Raw genomic sequence first — 25,803 nt, forward strand, 5'->3', positions numbered from 1 at the left:
TGCCACTTCCAGAACCTAGACGCCAGAGGTCCTGCCTCTGTTTTATGAGCTTCTTTACAGTGGAGCTCTCTGAATCCCACCAATATTTAATGATACGTCCTCAAAACACAATGTACATCATTTATCTAGGAAAGAAGAAGAGAGCAGAAAGGAATTCAAAGTATTATTTTAAAGAGGGAAGAGTTTACATTAGTTTTCAAAGCATGGTGACTTAAAGAATTTTAACTCTATGCTTATTTGAAATGTTATGAAAATATTAAATGATAGAAAAAATATAATATATTCTCTAATCAGGAGCTACTTTATATCCCCTTATTAAAACTAGTGATCATAATGATGTCTAATAAATAGTACCATGGAAATATATTAGTGTCCTCAATTCAATTTTACTAGAACAAAAATATTGATAATCTCAGAATGTGAAACATTTTTATTTTAAACCATTAATAGTATTTTTAGATATTCCTCCAGAGGATGTACTCAAGAGTAAACTACAATCTACAATAAAAAGAAAGTATAAATAGTACAGTGTAAGGACACACAGTATTACTAATAAATATTTATTGAAAATGAGTCCTAATTTTAAAAACTCCCTAGGAAACCATCATAAGCTGCACTGACTGGCTATACTTTTCAAGTAACACAATACAAAACATATTGTGCTATTTTACCAATTAATTCATTCAATAAATATATTTTTAATTAGAATATGTAATATACTAATAAGTTTTTCCTTTCTTTAATTTTTTTAAATTTTTCAAGGCAGGGCTTCTCTGTGTAGTCCTGGTTGTTCTAAAACTTGCTCTACAGACCAGGCTGGCCTCAAATTCACAGAGATCCACCTGCCTCTGGCTCCCAAGTTCTGGGATTAAAGATGTGTGCCACCACAGCCCAGCAATATCCTAATAATCCTATTCTCTAGTATTTTTATTTCTAAAATTGAAGTGTGGGATTACTTTGAAATTTTGTTTTCTAATATTTTAAAGCAAGGGATTTGGAATAATGCTCAGGCTCATTTAATAACTAACTTAAATTTAAAAATAAGGGCTTTTTTAAATGTGCAATTTTATAAAATTTACCTATTAGCCCAGAGTTATACAACATAAGAAATTTGAGGATATTGTAACTAAATGAACTATTAAGTATTAAGCTAAAGTTAGATTAATAAAATAAAACAGTGCTGGCACTGTCTAAGCTATTTGACAAGAAAACTGTTTCTTTGGTTACCAGTTAGACATTTTGCCAACAAACATGTTTCTTGGTTTTTGAGAAATTCTTTTTCCTTACTTAAAATGTGGCTCATGTGCATTTTCATTTGTAAATATCCTATGTTAAATCTCCTTGAACACTGTATGCTGATGAACATCTTCACACTGATCCTGTAAGGGCCCATGCCATCTATCAAAATCAAAAGACACTGAGTGTTGCTGTGTGAATTTCTCCTGCTCACCCTAGCAACAAGTTGGTTTGTTACCACTGCTGCTGGGAGGAGAGAGAGGAAACAGGAGTGGTGGCACACACCTTTAATCCCAGCACTCGAGATGCAGATCTCAGGCAAATCTCTGTGAGTTCGAGGCCAGCCTGGGCTACAGAGCAGGATCCAGGGCAGGCTCCAAAACTACACAGAGAAACCTTATCTTGAAAAACCAAAAAAAAAAAAAAAAAAAGATGCAGCTCTGCCCTTTGAACCGCACCTAGCACTGTGCCTGGCACTGTGGCTACTTTAGAGTCCAATGAAATCCTTAAGAAGTGCCATGGCTAGCGCTACTGCACGCCTCTGGCTTTCCAGTGGTCTCACCCTCGTTTCTGACCTGCCGTACACAACACTGATTTCCTTCCATCTCCTGACATGGAGAATCTAAACAGCTGGTGTTTAATAGACCCAAAGACATACCTTCAGATGCACACTCTTATAAAATGCCGACTTCACATGGACCCTACAAATCTGTCATGTGAAAATGGCATCATCACACACAGTTTTTAAGTTTTAATTGTATGGTGGTACAGAGGATAAGCCAAGTGCCTCACACATACCAGGCAAGCATTTTAGTGCTCAGCTAGCCTACCGTTTCATTGTAGGTCACTGCTTCCACAAATGCTCCCTTCTGGCATGTAGTGCCCTTCACCAATACTATGGTTTCAGAATTTTGTGGTCTGGTCATTAATCCTACCCAAATTTATAATTTCCTTTCAAAAATACTTTGAGTCCCAAGTTATCATATTTAGTATATAACTTTGCTTTTGTTGGAGGTAAAAGATTGGCTAAATTAGCTCTACTTTAATAAAAGATGCTTTCATTCTCAACAGAGAATATCATTTCTGTCTGTGGCAGCAGCTTCATACAGAATTTTCCTAAGGGAAACAAGTACAATCTAAATACTTGAAATAGCAAGAACAGAAGGGCATTTCAGAGAATAATGATCCAAAGGCTTCCCTTCCTATACTATTTCTATTTGAGGAATAATATATGTTCAGTGTACCGTCCTACCTAACCTAGCAAGGAAGCAAGCATATTTTCCTCCTGTGTGTGGTGTCCCTTGAAGTTACAGAATCAAATCAACAGTTCCCTTAGTGATAGCTGTCTTTTGTCAAGTGAAAAAAGAGTGAACTGAACTGATTGACAGAGTGACACCCTGCACCAAATCCACTGGACGACAGCCTGCTAAGAAGTGGTACCCTGCCTAGCAGCTTCTCATAACTGAACTGAAGTGAGCTTACAATGCCTTACAATTTCTTATAATGTTCTTGAAATTTTCCCTTATTTTCATTGTTTGTGCATGGATATTTTGCCTGCATGCATGTATTCACAGCACATGTGTGCAGTGCCTTAGGAGGCCAGAAGAGGTCAATGCATCCTCTGGGACTAGAATTATAGAAAGTTGTGAACAACATGGTGAGTGCCAGAAATTGAACCTGGATCCTTAGGAGGAATAGCCAGTGTTCTTAATCACTGAACCTTCTCTCCAGTCCCTCTTGCAATGTTTTATAACACACAATTTAAAAACAACACAAAACAAAAACCTTCATCTAGTCTCAAATCCAAAAACATTTAAGATAATAGTTATCATTTTAGAGAACATATTGGTATTGTTAAAATAATTAAACCCCTGAGGTACAAAGAAATATAACAGGAATAATGTCTAAGTAAAATTTCAAAAATTCCTAACTTATTGAAATAATAATAAAAACAACTCATTCTGTCAAAATAGTTAAATGAGCTTTTTAAAAGCTAATAGTTGACAATTGAAGTTTATAAACTGGCCATAAAGCCAGGCAGTGCTAGAGCACACCTTTAATCCCAGTATTTGGGAGACAGAGGCAGGGGAATCTTGGTGGGTTCGTGGCCAGCCTGGTCTACAGAATGAGTTTTGGGACAACCAGGCTACATAGTAGAAGCTCTGTCTTGGAAAACTAATAAACAAACAAACGAATAAATAAATGATAAACTATCCATGGAACATCTGAGAAAAACTGAAGCTTGATTTAAGTAATTTTGAAATGTTAAAATACTGAATAATGTTATTGGTTCTTACAATACTTTGAAAGAAAAAGAGCCCTGGTAGAACTTACAGCCTAATCCGTACAAAAACAGTCCAAGTGTCTGGACCTGCTAAGTTATTGAAGTGTGGGCCTCACTTACCTTCCCTTAGACTCTGCTTTCTAGTATACTCTTAAACTAAACTTTAAGAGAAACAGAATACTGACGTATGACTTATTTTTAAAAAATCTACTTAAATATTCACTTCAATCTTAGCACAATGAAGTTAATTCTCCACATTCTAAGAAGCTTAAAATTTCAAAGTGATTATCAAGGGTAGAGAAAGACAGAATTGAGAGAGAAATGTGAAGCACACAATACAGAAAGCTGTGGCAAAGCTGGTCACTAGCGAAGAGCGGTGAAGAGAGTGACTAGGAGAGTCTGGCCACTTTTAACATACCCAGGTCTAGTTTCTGACAAGAGGGAATCTCTTCTGTTACCGTAAGGAAGTAGCTGTGCAATCCCTTGAAGGCTAGCAGCAAAGCGGTACAGAGTGTGTAATGAAAATGGTAGGCATGGTGGAGGAAGGAGTCTGCAATGAGGAAGCTACAACCCTAAAGAGAACACATTTGGAACACAGTGTTGGTAAGCAAAGTCTAAATGGACCACAATGTATTACACTCGAAACCTTAAAAGGAAAACACACACACACACACACACACACACACACACACACACACACACACCACCAACCAACCAACCTATTGCCATAAAACATCTAAGAAATTCATCAGTATCTTGCTCATCTAAGTGACTTAACTCTAAAATGCGACCATAGCAATCTCAGTCATTAGGGACTGGCACAAGCACACTGGTGAAGCTGTGGCTTTCTGTTGCGATGAGGTCTTACTACAAATGTTTGGACACACTGCTTTCGCAATCGTTAGAAGCAGCACTTCTCTCCTGAGAATGGCCACCACAACCCCGCTGCTCTGCGCCTACTCTCAAGTCTGCCCCTTGCCAGAGGAATGTTCCTAGGAGTTCTGCCAAAGGACAAATGGCTGACAGGAACAGGCTTACAAAGGGTGCTGGCTATCAAAGTCTCTAGGCACTAAACCTGGTCACATTCTCCAGTAAGGGCTGATATTCACAGTACATAACTAACTAACCATGTGGTTATGATTCTACTGAACCAGATCTTTAAGTAACTGAACTCACTTCATCAAGGAAATTACATTCACTGACAGATAAAATACTCAAAACATTTCTTTTAAAATAGGGGAAAAATAAAATATGAAAAATGTTACACATATATTCAATGCTTACATCTGGTGATAACTGTTTTGTGTAGTTAATACCAAAGACTACACTTTCCAAAGTAGGAATCGCTGAATCTTTGCTTTGTGCTGGTGCATTTCTATTTAACCAAGTAGTCTTCACAGGGCGAGGAAAGCTGGAGGAACAGGTGGCACATTGTTACTGCCTTAACAGTCTACTTTCATGTAGGATACTTACAAATAAATACTACAAAAATGAAAAGCAAGGGTTGTACAGCATTCTAAATTCTATAGTATTCTTAAATTTTTTAATAATTAGAATTTATGAAAAATACAATGAATATTAAGGACTCTAAGGCTAGCTACTTGAAATTGCCTCTCTCTCTTTTTGAGAAACAAGGGACTGAACCAAGGACCTTACAAATGGCAGGCAAGCGTTTAGTATGCCAGGCATCAGCAAATTCTGAGGGCAATTCTATAACCCACCTACTTAGCTGGTGAGATTGTGTGTGTGTGTGTGTGTGTGTGTGTGTGTGTGTGTGTATGACATAATACATATGCTTAAGTATCAGCCATAACAGTTGTTACAATCATATTTGTGTCAGAAATTGGAGACAGTTCAGAATTCAATTCTATGGGGTTATTTTTAGGTAAAGTTATTGATTTGAGAGTTCTATCTCCTGCCTACATTATCAAAGATTTTTATTTTATGAACCATAAAGCATGATTCTATCTTACACTGATGAAAACAAATTTTTCTCCCCATGGAAGTAGTTAGAAAAAATAATTACATAGTGAATCTGTCACCTAAAATATTACATAGTATTTAAAGGTTTATTTTCATTATTTTGAAGATTTACTTTAATTATATGTATGTGTAGGAGCAGGTATGTGCACATGAATGCAGGTATTCCCAGAGTATCAGATCCCCATAGAGCTGGAGTTTACAAGTGGCTAAGAGTCATTTGATAAAAGTTGGGTATAAAACTTGAGTTCTCTGGAAGGGTTTATGTGCTCTTGACTCGAGCTATCTCTAAATCCCAATATTACACAATTTCAAATTGAAATATTGTTATGTTATAATATAAAAATGTTAGTACAAATTCATAAAATTCTTTAAAAGCTTAAAAAGCAATGACTTTTGTATGACAGAAAAGTAGAAACAGAGGATTCTAGGAAAGAGATAAAGAACACTAAGAATACATCCATATTTTCTCACACCATACAAGTTAACAGGACAACATAGCCACAAACTAAAATAAATTAAAAATTAAACCAGCTAGAGACTAAACAATATTACATGATTATTTCTGTATTGTATTTTACTTAGTTAATTAGCTGAATTATAGAAATCACTCCATACTTCTGTAATAAAAATGTCATTGATACTAATGGCCCCGTGCTTTTGAGTTATTTTATTATATTAGTTTATAATGAAAATGTATCAATAATTACATGCTTAAAAATCCTTACTACTTCAGTTACCTTTGTCAGAGTATGTTTTAAGTATAAAATAGAAAGGTATTACACTAGGAAGTAGTAAAATCTTAGTCAGATGTACCTTATTAGTGGCTGGTGTAGTGCAACCAAAGATGCATGGACTGTAACGGACACAACAGAGAGGTGGAAATAATCAAACATAACATTCACATGGTGGTGAAGTCCTCTAGAGAGGGTATAGTGCAGCTTCAGCGTCCGACTGCTTATTAGTTGTAAGGCGTTCAGATCGTCTGCCCTATAAGAAAGCAATACACTTACAAGTAATTAGGGAATATTTAGTAAAAGCTAGTATTTTCTGAATCATTTAAAACTATTTTTTAAAGTCTTGATTATTTAAGCTTACAATGAGAGTAATTTGCAAGCATCAAATTGATGAGGCAGCCATATAAAAAAGATTCACAGCTTTTTAATAGTATAATCTGATTGGGCTATTTTCACTAACATACCTGTAAAAACAAGTTCTTTTTGAAAGTCCAATAATTAATAGTCATCTTAACTTTTACTTCGGGGAGAATTCTATTTCTTACAAGGTCAAATCCTACTATAATAAGTCTCCCAGAGTATGTCAAATTATTTTTACTGCACAAAATTTTAAGTGTTGCTTAGTGACCCTTAACATTTATTAAGTGTTTAGGGAGACTCTGTCTCAAAAACATACCACTTCTTAGTCCGTGAAGATACTTTTATTATATAGTCTGTCACATTTACACACACAAAAACCCTAAAAAAAGTCATGAAAATTATATCCAGATAACTTTTAAAAATCCATACATACATTATTAACTACCTATAGCTACTGAATTAACTACTAACTTCAGTTTATTCTACTTAAGGAATTACTATGACTTGGTTTAAAAAGTATAAAGAGGAGCAGTAGTTACTATATAAAAGTATTATCCTGCCATGATAATAAAGAGGACCTTTCAGTAATATGACTGCTTGGTATTACACAGTCAAGAAGTATTTTGAATACTTGCTTAAAATGAAAAAAAAAAGCTCTCAAAAATACCATCCTTGTCTTAAACAAATAAAAGCACAATGTGTGACTATGTCTAGATGTGTGGGCAGGTTCTGGGTAACTGGTATCTCAGAAACTTTGAGGGTTAGAATTGAACTAGAAAGGCCCATTATATGTGTCACCAGTCTTGACTATTCTGAGTATCAATGCAGTCCCACCTAGAGAAACTGCAACTCATGCCAAGAAAACTTCACTAAAGACCAATGGAAGAGAACTCAGTTTAAGTGCCTAGTGGTAGTGTTACTATAGCAACTGTACAATTATTAGAGTCTAGGGAAGAAGTTCATAATTTTTCACCTTGTCTGAATTCACTTCCTGGAGCATGGGTATGGAAGAGTAGCCCCAGATTTTTCAACAGACTTTCTCAGAAAAAATACAATCACTTTAAAATAGGCAAGAATGGAGTAGAGGTTCCAAAAAAGAAAATGGGAGGACATAACACATAAAGCCATAAGATCTAAAGATGTTTAACTCTCCGAACAGCCAGCCTACTTACGAATAGTCTCCATCTGTGAAATGTAGATCCAAGGATAACAGAAAATTTATTTCTTCAAGAGTTTCCTCAATCTAAAGAGAAATTTATAAGATGCCTAGTATTTATAAATGTTACAAATATGCACTGAAGTCTCATAGTAAGTAGAAATGAAGAGACGTTTACCTTTCTTTCATCCAACAACATCTTAACTTTGAAGATCATGACATCATTTAAAACAACTTCTTCATTTTTATATAGGATCTGAAATGTTTTGCTGCAAACCAGAGCATCATGAACTGAAGCTGGAAAGGCTAATGTCATTCCTAAAAGAGATGAGATATACAAGTGAGGTAAAAGACAAAGAGAACAAGTAATTAATACTATGTTAAAATACTATAATTGGATGTCACCCCACTGTCATTACCATTTCATATAGAAGTGTTAACACATTTCTTAACACTTAACTAATTGCTGATAAAAACTGAATAAAAACTACACCATAATCATCATGAAAATTCTTGTACAGACTTTTCTCTACTTGAAAGGCAAATGAGAAAAATCTTAAGATATTTTAGAGTGAACACTGATCTGTTAAACACAGAAAAGGGGCAACTAAGATTTTCACAACTGAAGTAAAAAGTATTTTTGCTTTTGTTACTGGGACAGAAGACTCCAGACCTTCTGTGATCTCAGATTTCTTTTGCTAAGGTGACTCATGATGGGTCTACCACACCACCATGAAGACAGACCATGTGATCAGAGAACTGGCTTTCAGCCACAGGAAGGAAGGTTACTATCTAGGCAGGGAAAAGGCTGGAGATTTGAAATTATGCTGGGGGATAATTCAATCAATTGTGCACACCTAATAACACATGGATAGAAACTCTGGACAGAGAACTTTGGGTGCACTTCCCTGGCTTGTAATATTGCAAATTCTTATCTACACAGGTTGGGCATGTGAGTGGTGGTAATGTATCTTGGTTTTACAGGAAGAAAACAATGGAGGCTTACATATGGGACTTTACATATTCAGTCCTACACATTACTCTAAACATTTTTTAAGTTATTTATTTATTTGTTTACTTACTTACTTAGTGTGTCTGTATGTTACCTTTGTGTGTGTGCACGTGCCACAGTGCACATATGGTTGTCAGAGGACAACTTGAGGGAGTTGTTTCTCTCTTCCCATGATGTGGGTCCAGGGATTCAACCAAGTGACTAAATTTGGTGGCAAGATCCTTTAACCACTGAGCCATCTTGTTGGCCCATATTTCTTTTTTTTACTGGCTGTGATGGGACACTTTTCTTAGAATAATAAAGCTATACTAAGTATGCACTTGCTTGAAATGAGTGAATTCTTCTAGTGAATTATCAAAATTAACAAACAGCTGGAGCTCCAAATTTGAACCCAACTGGTTGGAAGTGAAGGCTGCTGCTGGCCACTGAACTTGTGACTGGTATCTGAAGGAGGGCTGTCTTCTTAACCTATGCAATCTGGTTTGCCTCCAGAAATAGTAATAGATGAGAAATTGTGTCCAGATGGCTCAAGAAAGACTTCCATATGTGTAAGGTGATGGAGAGAACGCAGGTGGCAGCAGCTTAGCACTCAACTCTGATTAAAGGAGGGTGAGGACATTCTGAAATGATCTCCTGGCATAAATTCTTCAAGGTGAGAAGGACTGAAATGTTCACATTAGGGGAGTGAGTGACATAAAGGGAAACCCAGCAGCACAAAGAATGCATTCAGGGGGAAGAAGGAGAGTGGCAGACTGGGACACGTGAAGGGGTGACCAAAGAGAAAAGAAGCAATGGATCACTAGAACAAGATTTCTGTAAGGGAAGTTATACGCATACTCTGACAAGTTCCTCACACTCATAGGTTGGCAAAGCACTAATGCTTCGTAAGAAATGATCTTAGGCTGCTCAACTGAGTCACTTGGAAAGGACACTCTCCAACTTGTTGAGCTGCCTGCAGGCTGTGCAGTGTGCTCCAGGTTCCCAGCTTTTGTGACCTGTCCCTGGTGCTGGGGTGCGCTTTGGTGATGCAGCTCTCTGTAAGTCATTTTCGTTCCTGTAAGTAACCCCAATTAAACTCCTTGGTTCAGCAAAATAAATAAATAGATAGACAGACAGACAGGTAGGTGGTGGATGGATGGATGGATGGATGGATGGATGGATGGATGGATGGATTGATGAAAGATAGATAGATAGATAGATAGATAGAGGCGTGCACCACACCAAAAAAAAAAAGAAGAAAAGAAAAGAAAAGAAATGGTTTTAGGCTGGCAAGATGGCTCACTGGGTCAAAGCTCTTCTCTGGAACCCAATGTGGAAGGAGACAATCGACTCCTGCAAGTTGTCCTTCTGACCACCACACATGGGCTATGGTATGTAAGTGATTACATGTGCACACATACTTGCAAATAAAGTATTTTTAAAGTAGGTTTTACAATGTATTTACAACTTTTCTGTAAGTTTGAGATATTTCAGAATATACATTTAAAGGAAAACAAATAGCTCAAAAACTCCACTCTGAATGTTTTAGAGAAGAACTGAGAAGAGGGAAGAATTTTCAATACAATGTAGATTGTATGTAAAGCCCTCAGATAATGCTAAATAGAATTTGTTGCCTCCAGAAGCAAAGGCTTTTCCTATTGTTCTTCCTGTGAATTCTGTTTTCAAATGGGCTATTTCCTCTACTATATGTTCTTCTGTATGTGTGTATTTGTTGTGAACATGGGGGGGGGTAAGGATTAGGAGTATGTATGAAGGCTAGAAGTTGCTCTTAGGTGTCTTTCTCAATCACTTTTCACCATATTTTTTGGGATGGGGTCTCTCACTGAACTTAGGGCTCACCAATTCAGCTAGACTGGCTTGCCAGTGAGCTCCTAAATTCTTTCTCCCTTGTGCTAGGATTACAGGCAAGTGCTGCCATGCCCACCTTTGGATGGGGATGCTGAAATTCAAACTCAAGTCTTCATGCTCACATGGCATGTACTTTGCAAACTGAGCCATCATCTCTCCAGGCCCTTTCTACACTCTGCCTCCAGGACTGGGGCGTCCCTGTTCCTTACCAATGCTTTCAGATACTGTCTCCCTTTAAGAATCACCACTATTAACAACGTTGAGTTTCCTGTCATTAGACCACTATATGCCACTGACCACCCCACTCATTCTTGTAGTCACCAAGAACCTAATTTCTTAAAGATTTTATTTAAGTCAGAATTATTCCCTCCAAAACTACCTTATTATATTACCCTTATGAATAGCAATACAAGTAATCCTGCACCACCAACTTCCTAGGTGCTTTTCCTCTTTGTGTGTTCCTGCCCCACAGCCTTCTGCTATGGGATAATGCTTTTGTATACTGGTTTAATAAAACGCTGACTGGTCAGTAGCCAGGCAGGAAGTATAGGCGGGATAAGCAGACAAGGAGAATTCTGGGAAGAGGAAGGCTGAATCAGGAGATGCCAGCCCACCATCTAGGGAGCAGCATGTTAATGACACACAGGTACGGCCACAGAATACATGGGGACATATAGACTAACAGAAATGGGCTGAGTTTAAATGTAAAAGCTAGTCAGTAGTTAGCCTGAGCTAATGGCCTAGCAGTTTTAATTAATATAGGCCTCTGTGTGTTTACTTGGGTCTGAGTGGCTGAGGACCATGCGGGACACAGGAAAACTTCAGCTACAGCCTTCCTTAGCTCCTCTTTCCTATGGTCATTTTTCCATTACTTCTGACTGCAATTCCTCTGCAATGCAGACTTGAATCAACTTCTTGTTATAACTACACCTATCCTCCCAGTGTACTTCCTTAGATAACAAGGTCTAACAATCCTTGGGGTCATTTAGGAGTAATTCTATGACTTCTGGGCCTCTTCCGGTCTCTCCATTTTCCTCCAAGTGCCCACTTTCCTTCTTACCACATTTTAATTTCTGATTCATCATTATCATACCCTTTATATACGTACAGCCTATTAAGAGAGTCCAGGAACAGCAACATGTGCCACGAACCCCATGACTCTCAAAGCTGAAGTAAAAGGACTGACAATTCTAGTCTAGCCTGGGCAACTCAATGCGACTGCTTCAAAACACAAAAACCAACCAACCAACTAACTAACCAACCATCAAACATCCTAATGTGTGTGTATGTATGAATATATGAACACATATATATGAATGATATGTATGTAGGGGAGCTATATACTACCTTGCTTTAATGTACTGGCTTATATATCTCAATTTTGCTAAATCCTGTTCTTTTCCCAATCCATACTTATATCTACAAGCCACATGTGCCTGGGAACAGAATACAATTATCTGGACTGGCTATGCTTTACATTCATGACTACTTATCTCAAGTGGAACCTGTAGTGTTACCTAGCACGCATGTGACTTCTGAACCTGTTTGTTACTCACTTTGCTAGGTGACCACTTTACTATTTTCTCTCCCTAATTCTAGCCTTCAATTTCTGATAATTTTTGGTTCTTATTCCATGAAATAACAATAACTACAACAACAATAATAATAATCTACCAGAGAATTTCTATAAGCTCCACTACCATATCTACCTGTACATGATCCTAAACAAACTTATTATTTCTCTGTTTCCTTTTTTGGCAAACAGCTCAAGTTCTTGGCATTTAGTATACTTATTTAATTCATACCCCCCCTTCTTCCCTATTCAGCCTGTTATAGCCAGAATTTTAGATGGCCCATTGATTCTCACTTCCTGGTGTCCATACTCTTATATAAACTCTTCCCTCAAAGTTATCAGGATTAATGTTTGTGAATAGAGCAAAAGTAATGGTATAATTTGTGTAAACACAGCACAAGTAATTGACTTTAACTCATGGGAGACTCTGAACCAGAGGTACGGGGCTAAATTCCTAAAACACAGAAACTGTGATAATGTGGTATTTAAAACTAAGTTGGGTGGCAAATTTTTACACAGCAAGAATTGATTCACATTCCAGCCAGTCTTTGACCCATGCAACTGTGCATCAAGACTAATGCATTCTGCACCATTAAATCCAATGGAAATATTCTCAATCTCATTTACTTGTCAACATCTGCCACAGTTATAATTTGTCTCAGTCCTGAACACTTCTTAATTTGCCTTTCTGGATAACAGACTCTTGTGGTGTTCTGAGAAATCATTCCACTCCTAAGCTACCAGCTAATCTGCTACCGTTTCACAGACACTGGAAGAAGACGCAAGACAAAAGATTTTGTAATTCCCAGCACAGACAGTAGCTGTGTATCTGCTACCTTACTTCCTCAAGTCCCATGAAGGGGATGAGGAGACTAGCTGAGTGCCATCACAGGTGCCATGAGTTTTTGGTTGCTTCAGTCTTTACCAGAAGAGATATGTACACCTGTCAAACCTTTGCATCAGCAGGAGGCATTCTCATTATCAGACTAGACAGTAAAAAAGTTTACCCCATGCTGCAAACTAAGACTTTATAGCTTCCAAAGCTGTCCAAGATAATTTTTTTAAGTCTGTAATAGGCTTTCTAGCTATCTCTGCTCACAAGATGTACAGAAACAAGCAGCAGCACAAAAAACACAAACAAAAACAAATTTTAATGCACGGGTCAAATATTAAGATTCTTCACAATTCTTGACATTAGGACTCTAATTAAGCCAATAAAACAGATCTCCAGGAAACTGGGAAGCCAGCTCATGGGCAAAATACATGCTATGCAAGCACGAGGACTTGATTTTGGATTTCCTACCACCTACATAAAAACCAGGCAGGGTGGTAGTCACCTATAAGCACAGCTCTGGTGGGGGACAGATACAGGAGGATACCCAGAACTTGCTGGTTAGTGAGCTTTTGATTCAGTGATGTTTCAAAAAAAAAAAAAAAATGGTGAGGGACAGAATGAGGAAGACCTGATGTCAACCTCTCCACCACAACATGCACACTACAGCTACAAATACTATCAAGAGTTTCTTAGCAATCTAAAATGAATCTCAAAGAGATATGTTCCAAGCTCTTACAATATCAAATTACTTCCTTCCTTCTTTCAGTCATGGTTAAATCTAAATGAAACTTAGAAAGAGCAGCATAAGCAAGCACCATGTCTGTCCTCCGAGTTTACAGCACAGTTTGGACACAAATATTCAGGCAAGTAATTTCAATCTTTCCTTGACAGAATGAAGCTGCTCAAATGGGAGCAAGCAGAACAGAAGCTTGAACTGCCAAATGAACTTAAAAGTTTCACAATCCACAATATCTGATGAATTTTCTACTCATGGCTATTGAGATTAATCAGTTATCAGTTACAGTAAATAATTAGAGACACAATATGAATTGCCTCCAGTTACTTATTTCCTTAAATTATTTTTAAAGTGCTGTTCTTTAATGTGTTTGATATTGGGTTGTTAGAATTTTATTTCTGAGAAAAAAATGAGTTTTCCCAGGGTGCATAAAAGGAAGCTAGTCTCTGCTTTGGTCTACCTACATTGTTTACTATTTGAGAGTGGCATGTCTAAATCAACAGTTAAACCATAGCTATGTGTACCTGTCTATCTATCTACCTACTTGACTAGGTCAATTCTCAAATAACTAGACCTCCCTGAATTGTCTTCCAGAAACTCAGGCTGTTTTTTCACGCCTGACACTCATTTCATTTGAATAAATCCCTGTCCTCTTATACTGTTAACAAAGCCCACAAACGCTGCGGACAAGTTTTCAGCCTATAAATCCAACCAGAAGTACATTTATTACCGTCATATGAACCAGGAAAAAGTAGCAGAAAGAGAAAAGTTGAAAAAGAGGTAGGAATGTAAGTATTTTCAAACTAACTGACCTTTTAGCTAGTTGCCTGTAATGTGGACAAAAACGTCTATCAGTGGGTCTGGAGAAACTGCTCAGCACTTAAGAGCTCACTTTCTTTCTTTCTGTTTTTTTTTTTTTTTAATATATTTATTTTTATTTTATGAGCATTGGTGTCTTGTTTTTGTTTTTAAGAATTATTTATTATGTATACAGTGTTCTGTCCCACCAGAAGAGGGGACCAGATCTCAATTTAGATGGTTGAGAGCCACCATGTGGTTGCCGGGAACTGAACTCAGGACCTCTGGAAGAACAGCCAGTAAGAGCTCACTTTCTTACTGACACGACAAGTAGCTTTTCCTCCAATGTTCAGGACATAGATCACTCTTAAAGGTCCAGAAGGGTTGACTGGCACCCCAGTTCTGTCACTCCAACTACTGGATGGGAAGACCCCTAACAAGACTTATAATTTTGATTTTCTGTCAGTCAAGATGATGGATGCCATTACTATTTTTGATTAGGGACAGAAAAGGGCACTCTTGGCAGGAATATATATAATGGAATATAATATAAATAGTAGTCAGCGAGGCATTTAAGGCCTAATAGAATAGGAAAAGTAATAATGAGCTATTGCTAAATTTTTTGGCAATTTATGTCTCATGCTTTTCTTAGTCCTTAACTTACCAGTCAGGAAGCAGAAGCAGAGAAATGTTCTAAAAGTTTACGTCAAGATGACATATAGGAAAAGAAGTTATAGCAATCATAATGCAATTTTCAACACATCAGCCAGATGTAATACTTTGACATCTAATTCTATCATCTAGATCAATCTAAATACATAAAGTTTTGCTTCAAATACTAGATGTCCCTATAACATTGACTCTACTGCCTACTGATTCTGGCATCCATAATCTTTCTTATCTTAGAATTACACTAACCATAACTAGAATTTCTAGTCCCCCCAGGGAGTTGTTTATAACTCAAGAAAAATTAAGTAGAAGTAGTTCCTTGAATTACTAAACAGGTTTTAATTGTAACAAATTTTAATCTCTTAAATACGAAATCCGCTTCTTCCCCCAAACAAATTATACCTAACATGAACAAAGAGCCATTTTCGCTTGATACAGTAACACTATATAATAAACATACTGGGTTTGCTCTTTTTACTACATTCCATTCTGGCCTTTCACACAGTAATTTGCTAGGAATCTACAACTTACCTAGTTTTGTATATGTTCTACCATTTCCTCATCTTTTGAGAATTCTTATCTTTCCCTTACCCCCAATTAGAATTTTTTTTATTAACTAAATGATCTTATACCCAAACATTTGAAAGAGCAATGTTTTTTAATTAATTCCAAATTAGAATGACTAAAATACAAAAATGTTAGCTCAGCATAAAATAATTCAATCTCAAAGGAAAAAAAAAATCTCATGTCCTTGTGAGGAAAATATCAACTGTAAAGAATATTTACAACTGTCACATTTATTATATGTAAACAGTACTATATTATACTAATATATAATATATACTGATAAAATACACATAATACAATATAATAAATGTTATAGTTTTTACATATACTTATAATATATTATATATCAATATTTACATATATTTATATATCATACTATATATCTACAAATTATTATTTGTATATTACATATTAATATATAGTACATTACTATTTACATCTATTAACATTACATTTATATTTTTACATTATATTAGTTTTTGAGATTATGAGTACTGCATTTATTATTTCTATCCTCAATTCATCCTGTGTGCCCCAATTCCCTCTCAATTTCATAATCTCTTCAATTATTATTTCATACACCATCCCCCACACATAAATAAAAATACAAAATTTTGCCTTAGTTCTGTGCAAATTTCATTCTAATACAGTAACTGATTCTATTTAAGAAATTCAATCTTTAAAAGCAGTTAACTTTAGTTCACCTTCTTGAATTTACATAAACATTATTGCCAGCTGGAAAAGTATTTCACAAACTCAAGTCTAAGGTTTTTGCAATGCAACCTCAAGAGATAAGAGAGCAAGACATACCACCTGTTAGACTTATAGAAGCTCACAGAGGCGCACCAAGTGTGTTTGGAAATCCTTGTTTCTTTACTACCTGTTTCATGACATTTGGTTGTGAACCAAGTCTTTAATGGCCAAACCATCTCTCCAGCCCCGTTTCTTTTTTTTCCTTTCTTTCTTTCTTTCTTTCTTCTTTTTTTTTTTTTAGATTTATTTATTATTATGTATATAGTATTCTGTCTGCATGTATGCCTGCTGGCCAGTAGAGGGTGCCAGATCTCATTACAGATGGCTGTGAGCTACCATGTGGTTGCTAGGAATTGAACTCAGGACCTTTGTATATATATAAAATACATGCTAAAATCAAGAGGAAAACAGTCTTTTTCTTTTTTTAGAAAACAAAGCTATTTTTCTTTTGTGATCATAATAGGCTCCCTGACTATCTCGATAGTGCTTTGAAAGACAAACTCCTATTAAATACAATAACACAATTCATTAAATTTAACACAAACTAACATGTTAATATCTACAGTATGATAAAAAAAGATGACTCTAACAATTCTAATTTCCAGTAAATTGCTTTAAATGTCAAAAGGACTGTATTATGATCAGCATAACTATAGGTTTGGTGTGTTAATATTTTTATAATGCTTTGAAAATTACAATATCAAGTTTACATGACAACTCTTTAGAATTTTTTTACTAACTGTTTCACTTCCTAACTACATGGAATAAAAACACATACAAGTTGAGTATTTCTTATCCAGAATGCTTGGAATTAGATGTGCTTAAGGTTTTGAATTTTTTTCAGGTTGTGGAATATATGGATATAAATAATGTGCTGGGGATGAGACTCAAGCCTAAAGGCAAAATTCATATGTAGCTTACATATGAAGGATGGAGATAATTTCATACAGCATTTTTAGTGTCCCCCTATAGCTGGGCATGGTGATATGCAGCTGAAATACTAGTATTCAAGAAGCTGAGTCATAAGCATGTAGAATTCAAAAGCATACTACAAAATTTCATTATATATAATAGTCCAGGAGTTTCAAATCAAGTTTATATATATTTTTATTGTGTACCCTTTTAAACCTCAACTTTCACAACTAATACTACACATATCTATGTTTATTTTCATGGAATTTTATAAACATCTTATGAATCCATCTGTAAGAAACCAAGTAAAGCCTGTTTTACTGATTTCTTGAGAGGGAAATCATAATAATCCTATTTGGTAACTCATGTTTACAAATGGAAAAAGTAAATGTATTTATAAAATAGTATCACTGACCAATATGTTACTTCAAATTCTTATTTTTAACTTGAAAATATTCCTTTACTTACCTGTTGCATGTAACAAACTGGCTTCTACTCTGTGGGGAATTCTCGGGGGAATTTTCATTGATGCACGTATTTGGTAAAAACTAAAAGCGAAATAAATAAGGAAGTCATTTTAAAATATGTGTCCCTGTCTCTACAGTTTGTTTGTATTAAAATAAAAATTTGGCCTAATTCTACTAGCTTCCCTATAACATTTCATACATCTAATTATGAAATATTAGCATAGCACAAAACCAAGAGAAACTTAGTGTATATAAAGATGAACAATAGAAACGGAAGCAAATATACACGGTAGCTTTTACTTTACAGCAGTGAATGTGACAGGAACCTACAGGACTAGACAGAATGTCATCATTTATTTATTTTTCTTTAAGAAGATAATAAAACTGGGCTGGCAAGAAGCCCAGTGTCTAAAGAAACTCGCTGCCACCCCTGGTCTGATGACTTAGTTCAACCCTTACAACCTTCATGCAGGAAGGAGAGAACTGACTCCCAAAGGTTGTCCTTTGACTTCCTTATGCAAATGTGCACTTATGCATAGTAAATGTTAAAAAATAAAGAAAATAAAATGTTCTTAATTGTGAGTTTAAGAGAGACATTAGCTTAATTTTAAATAGCTTTACAAAACTGTCTTGACACATGCCTGCAATGCCAATGTGTAGAAATCAGGGAGCTGGGGCAGCAAGATTGTATGTAAGTTTGAAGCCAGCCTGGGCTTTGGAAGGCCCTTTTCTCAGAAAAACAAACAACAGGAATCCTTATATTATAAACTAGAAGGTATTATGCATACTACCACGGGAGAAAAGAAATGAACAGTCTGACCCAGCTGTGAGTCCTGTAAGCTCCAGTGATGACTTGCACAGGATCAGCTAGCTAGAACCCAGCATCAATAGGGAGGCACTCTTCAAGTCAGTCCCACCTACAGCCAGAGTTACTGACAACTGATGCTTGTCGGGAGAGGGACAGCATCAGTGTTCACTAGGGATGAAACCTTCGAAAACAGTGTCTGTTTTCTAATGAAACAGAAGCAAAATACAGTATGGCCTTAGGAACACACTGGCTGTACTGATCTGACTTGGTGTGCTAAAAAAAAAAAAGCACATGATGTTGGGAGAAAAAGCGGCAGTGGGGGGAGTAGAAGAGGAGATGGATCCAAGGCACACTGTATACATGCATGAAATAAATTTATTATATAAAGAAATAAAACTTTCTATTCATACAGTATTTCCCAAAGTGAAGCAAACATTAAAACTCAAGGATGAGCTGGGTAGCTGGGTAGCTGGGTATGGTAGCACACACCTCTAATCCCAGCACTCAGGAGGCAGAAGCAAGCAGATTTCTATGAGTTCAGAGCCAGGCTAGACTATATAGCGTATTTCATGACAGCCAAGGATACACAGCGGTACCCTATCTTGGGGGTGGAGGTAGGGGGAGTCAGTGGCACTGAAGGTGATAACACCGTGGACGTGCTCTCTGTAACCACAGAAAACACAATCTCCCTAAGCAGTAGAAGTGATTAGTTTTTAAATAGTTATTTAGATGTATTTATTTTATGTGTATGAGTGTTTTGCCTGCATACGTGTATGGGCACCACTGTGTGCAGTGAAGAAGCCAGCCTAGAACTGGAGTTATAGAGAGTTATGAATTGTCGTCATTAGTGCTAGGAATTGAACTGTGATCCCCTGCAAGGGCAGTAAGTGTTCTTAACCCCTAGCCCAATGGTTCTCAACTTTCCTAATGCTTCCACCCTTTAATACAGTCCCTCATGTTCTGGTGACGCCCCCCCCCCCCCAGTCGTAAGATTATTTTTGTTGCTACTTTATAACTGTAATTTTGCTACTGTTATGAATCATAATGTAAACATCTGCTTTCCAATGGTCTTAGATGACTCCTGTGAAAAGGTTGTTTGACCCCAAAAGGGTCACAACCTACAGGTTAAGAACCACTGCCCTAACATATCTCTTCAGCCCCTATTTTATTTTATTTTTTTGAGATAAGGTGTCACTATTTAGTTCTGGATGGCCTGAGTTCCATCTATAAGCCAGGCTGGCCTTGAAGTCACAGAAACCCACCTGCTTTTGCCTTGCTAGTACTAGGATTAAAAGTGTGTTCCACAACACTCAGCTTTATTTTATTCTCAATCATGTGTTTATGTGTTTGTGCACATGAGTGTAGGTGTCCATGGAGGCCTAACGGGGAGTGGATCCCCTAGAGCTGAAGTCACAGGCAACTGTGAGCAGCCCAACATGGGTGCTCTGAAGAGCAGTGTGTGCTCTTGACCACTGGGCCCCAGCAACAGACATTAGTAATTAACTTTCAGCCTATGACTACATTTAATGTTTAGTGATAAGGCAGTTCACATAATGTATTCCTGCTGCTCAGTCAAGTGTGATGTGACTCCTATAAAAAGCACTGCACAACTGTCTGAGTGGGGAGCTGAATTGGCCCTTTCCCATGGACAATCATTCCTACTTGAAAGAAAGATGGACAGACAGGCTGTGCAGTACTTGGCAGACATTCCTGCCACCGCAAGAACAAATGGCAGTGCTGGCTGCCAAAGACACAGGTGAGCCTTCCAATGAGGACTGTCGATAAACAGGTTCTAGACTGTCAGGGTGATGTAGTGAGGTCCCTTCCTGGTTGGGGTGGGGGACAAGACAAATTGAGATGGACATCGGGAGCTGACTATTTGATGTTTGTTTTTCTTTAATAATTTATTAGAGTAGTTTAATTTATTAAACTTGTAAAGAACATGAAGATGGGAGAGGACATGTGGTCAAGTCACAGAGGCAGAATTAATCATCGTGAACAAAAGTGTAAAGTGCCTTAAATGCACACAGCAAACTCCATGGAGATAGAGGAGTAGACTAGTACGAGGAAGATAAGGTCTGCTTGCACACAAGATAGTTCAGAAGTCAAACCAGATCAGAAGAAACTTCAAGTCAGACTGCAGGTTTCTAGGAGCTCTTCAGCCTCCCACGTGAAGAGCTTGGTTCGATATGAAGTGCAACATTGTAACTTTAAATATAAGCATGTGACACAGCTTATTAAGACTAAACAAACACTAGGTGCTGTTTCATTTTAAGCTTCTGAAGCAGTACTATTTGTTAAGCATCTAACCATAATCCTATATTTAACAATTTACACAAAGCTAAGCATCCAATATATGCTAGCTGGAAAAAAAAAACCAAAACAACCCCAAAAGTCTAAATAAAATTCATAATTATTTGCCACTGAATGACAAATATCTAAAGGAACAAGGATTGGTAAGGCTATGGAGCAAAAGGAAGCTCTCCATACATTGCTGGTGGGAATACAAATCATCATAGTATCAAGGAGAACAATACAGCAGTTATCCAAAAAGCTAAAAATAGCATGATCATTTATATGATCCAGCAAGTGAAATTCCTATGTACACTCCGATACTGTAGCATTACTCACAACAGTCATGTAAACAACCCGTCTATCCATGGATATTGAATATAAGGAAAATGGAATGCATACCATGAAGTGAGCTTTTAAAAAGGAAATTGTCATTTGAAGTAACATGAATGAATCTGGAAGGCATTTGCTATGTTAAATAATCCAGGCACCACAATATCTACAGCAGCTTAGTTATGTGTGAAATCTAAGAGAGCTGAACCTATGGAAGAGGCATGGAGGGTGCTAGTTGCAGGCGGAGAGGCAGGAGGATGGGGGTAGGAGGGCTGGGGGAGAGTGCCTTGATCAAAGGATACAAAGTTTCAGTTGCAAAGGAAAATTAAGTCTCTGGTGAGATTGCATAGTATGGTGACCACACTTAATAACAATGTATTGCATACTTCAAAATTTCAAAAGAATTTTAAATATTCTTACCACACTAAAAGATAAGTAGGTGAGGCAATGGCCAAGCTCACTAACTTAGCTCCAAAATCTTCTATATCAAAACATTACATTGTATTTTATATATAATGACTATAATTTTTGTCTAAGTATGAAAATGTCCCAGTTAGAATACATTAGGGAAAACCTACTGGATAGTTGTAAAGGATGGGACACTATCTAAATATTCTGCATCAAAGACCAATGAACTTAGGGCTCGTTAATACACATCCTCTTTAATTGTGGGCCATACAACCTGTTGTGACTACTTTTCCCTGTGCTGGGTAAAAGCAGCCAAGGATGCAGTGAACAAACAGATAGGTCTGGATTTGGCCCAGGACTAGTTTCCCACCCTATTAATGTATTCCCACAATTAACACTATCATATACTATCATACTATTTTACCTAGTATTATATAAAATTAGCAAATATAGATATTCATTTGTTTCATACTTATATATTTTTTGGTAACAACTATAATTATCACCAGAAAAGTAGAGATTAATATGGAAGAAAAACACCAAAAGTAAGTAAATAAATAAAATACTGTTAGAAAAGCCAATTCCAAGTGTATCCTATGATCACTGGTTCAAAACAATGATTAGATATCATGTGAAGCAAATATGAAATAAGAGGTGTCCTATGAACAAAAACGGAGAGAAATGAGACGATATTATTAAACATGCTAAGAAATCAACCTATGAGTTAATTCTGCCACTGAATAAAAACTGTAGCTGAAAGAGACTAGGGCACAAGATAAAATCCTGAAAATAACTAAACAAGAGAACAAAACCTTATGTCCTTTCTATAAGGCAATACTTCACAGTAACCAAATAGTTAATAAAGTACCATTTCTCTTCCTAAAATCCCAGTTAATAATGCCAAAAGGAGGAAGAGGATTAAAATGGCACTGTTTTGAAACTCCTAGTAAAATAATCACTCTGGGCAAACACCTTCAAAGGACACTATTAATTAGATTACATAAAACTTTATAAGGGTCCACCAGGTTGATAACACTTGAATCAATCTTGTTACAAAAAGCAACAGTCACAGACACTGTGTGTTCTGTAATATCCAAAGGACAAAGCATCATTTGGGTTTTCTTCTTAAAAACTACTGGAATTTTAGCCTTTAGATTAGGCCAATATTTACAGCCTTAAAAAAAATCTAAGATATATAATCAAATGCAACCTGTGAATGCAATTTTTTAATAGACTAAGAATGTATTTTTACGGTACATTTTTCCTGGAACTCTTATAAACAGAATTATATGAGGGGAGAGGTTAAAACAGGGCAGTAGGTGGTAATGATGGCTCAGTGTGTTAAGGTTGCTTGCCACTGAGCCAGATGGCTAGAGATTGGTATCTGGAGACCACAGGAAGAAAGAACTGACTCCTGCAGGCTGTCCTCTATTTCCACGTGTGCTGTGCCACGAGTCCCCACATGCAGGCAGACGTGAACACGTACACGTATATACAGAATTAAAATTTTTATTTTGTGTACTCATCTATTTGTATGTATGTATGTATGCGTCTCCATGCTACAGTGTGCCTCTGGCCAATTCTAAGTGTTAAGAAGTCTCTTTGAATGGTTTCTTTTTCTCTTTGGATCCTTGCCCACCCCATGACAAGATCTAAGATGAAAATCTAAAAGAAAACTGTGTCTGCCAAGCTGAGGCCATTCTGTGTCAGCTAGTAGTCACCCAACCTGTCAGCTGACTGGATTGATGAGTGAATCCAGCAAAGATTAGCCGAGCCAAAACAGCTTAGCAGAACTATTGAGCTAATACAGCTTTAGGAGCAGAACCATGTTTGATGCAATGCTACTGTAAGCTCTGTGCTTGTTATTAGCTGTTTAGCGCTGCAGTGCCACAGCAATAAAAAAAAAAAAAAAACCCACAGAAACCAATAACTAGGATTGGTACTTACTATAACACAAATTTAAAACATAATGACTCTATGGACAATCTAACTTAATTATAGGAGGCAGAAAAAATAAAGTAACTACAGATTAGAAAAATGCTAAGTAACTCTTATTATGGAATTACAAAATATGCTATTTATAATAACTTGGGATGAAATTAGACAATGTCCTAAGAAACTTTTGGATATGAGAAAGCAATCCTACATGGTTGCTACCAGCTAAGCAGTGTAAGATGGACCAGGAGAGAAAAAGTCCAAGAAAGGACCAGTCACTTTACAGCTGGCTTCAGGACTGGAGAGGGACTAGGCCTTGGGAGCTGGAAAATGAAAAATGTCCCTATTTGTGGTCTCCTAAAAGATATGCAATATAAGATGAATCAAAGATTATACCAAGAGTGTAGATGTACATTTTTCTTCAAAATTCACTAAAAGAATTAAGGTAGGTTGTAGGCAGGCGTTCTTAGATTGACAAAATGCTTTTTAAGAAGTTTATGGGCACAATCCCACAGAACTCTCATCCCCAAGTGGTAGTAGTGATTCTATCTAGTGAACAAACATATTTCAGAAACATTTATAGATATGGACTTTTAAGGTATGGACTAGGCCATGGCCTTATCAGGCATACAGAATGAATGCCCACAAAATATAAATGAGCTGGGTCCCAAAAGCCAGTATACTGGACTCCTGGCTATGTCCTGTGACTTCCTAAACTAACTGACTACAGTGGCAGAAACAATGTGACAATTCATGGGACCCTGTATCTTCTGTATTTTTTGTTTTTTACTTCTGTTGTGAGAAGTAGCTAACAATTTTTCAGGCTAGCCTATGGATGAATGAGAGGCTACAGGAAACAGATTGGAGCAGAGAAAAGCATAGCAGCTTATTTCCTGTTTTTGTTTTTTTTAATAAGACGGTAAAATCAAGCTAAATCCTCTCAAAAACCAACTCTTTAAAGCTAGGAAATTTCTTCCTGTACTTATGAAGTTATCAACCACCTACCACCGTGAGGACAGGCTAGCCCAAGACCTGGTGGCAGAGGAGACGATCTAAATTCTACAAAAAGACACTTAGTCATGACAGGTTCACCACAACTCCACCACCTGATTCTACCCCTCCCTTTGCCTTTGCCCAAGGTGTGATCAGGAAGCAGGCTGAACTCAGCAAGCAGGCTGAACTTGAAGCAAATCTCTGAGGAAAAGATACAAAAGACTCCCTCCCTGCCCTATCTGTCAAAGGAAGGGACATAAGGACAAAGAACTCTATGTCCCTGAAAAGGTGGGGATCTTAAACCTATATTCCATAAAACCCAAAAGCTTTTCTTCAAAAAATGGACTTTTAATATTTAACTCCTTTTCCCTAGGCCTGGACTCCTAATAGAAAGAGAAGAAACCAGAAGCCTGTGGCCCACTGGCCTTCTCCCTAGGAAAGGGTCTGTTAGTCAACTGTCTTACAACTAATCTACATAACTTCTGGACTGTTGCGTGCTTTTCTATAAATTGTCAGACTGCTATAGGAACAGAAGAGAGGAATAAATTTTTTCTCTTCTTGTTCGGATAGACTAGAATTAGATGTAGTTCCTTTTACCAGGTTTTGTTTCCTCATTTCTTCTGGGATACAGGGAACTGAGTCAGCAGGCTATGGACCCAAGCACTGGACAGACCAGCATGCTGAACAGCCCTTCAGAGTTACAGATAGAGTTACTGCAGATGCCTCGCTGTGCTAATTTCTTTCTGTCTGTGAAGGTGTTTCTTGTGTGCTGCAGCTAGCCTGAAACATTTATATAACCCAGGCTAGCCTTACACAAATGATCCTTTGTGCCTCTTTCCCAAGTGCTGGGAATTATACAGATGAACCACCACTCTAGACTGTGGAGTGGGGTTTCAATGAGGATGGCCTTCATAGGCTTCTTCGCCTGAAATCTTAGTCCCAGTTGGTGGAACTGTTTAGAAAGGGTTAGACATGGCCTTGTTGGAGGAGGCATGTCACTGGAGAGGGCTTGGAGGTTTCAAAAGATTGAGACCAATTCAGAGTGTATTTCTCACTCACTTTACCTCCAACCTGTGGCTCAAGATATGAAATGTTCAGCTGCTGCCATGCC

At 37.1% G+C, this 25,803-nt stretch overlaps 1 protein-coding gene across 9 annotated transcripts in view; it reads right to left on the reverse strand.

Annotated features, from left to right (window-relative positions):
• Positions 1-25,803, reverse strand: part of Fam135a (family with sequence similarity 135 member A) — a 78,530-nt gene that overhangs the window by 34,596 nt on the left and 18,131 nt on the right. For 8 of the 9 annotated variants that reach the window (XM_036167103.1, XM_036167108.1, XM_036167105.1 and 5 more), the window contains 6 exons: positions 17,925-18,004; positions 7,932-8,071; positions 7,770-7,840; positions 6,317-6,490; positions 4,805-4,931; positions 3,939-4,092 (listed from right to left, as the gene is read on the reverse strand). In XM_036167103.1, the coding sequence (XP_036022996.1) occupies positions 3,939-4,092; positions 4,805-4,931; positions 6,317-6,490; positions 7,770-7,840; positions 7,932-8,071; positions 17,925-18,004 (746 nt within the window). Of the gene's footprint in view, positions 1-3,938; positions 4,093-4,804; positions 4,932-6,316; positions 6,491-7,769; positions 7,841-7,931; positions 8,072-17,924; positions 18,005-25,803 lie in introns of those variants that run through there. The other variant, XM_036167109.1, reaches the window with a different exon arrangement.

This window comes from Onychomys torridus, chromosome 18 (genome assembly GCF_903995425.1).
Source record: "Onychomys torridus chromosome 18, mOncTor1.1, whole genome shotgun sequence".
NCBI classification, from domain to species: Eukaryota; Metazoa; Chordata; class Mammalia; order Rodentia; family Cricetidae; genus Onychomys; species Onychomys torridus.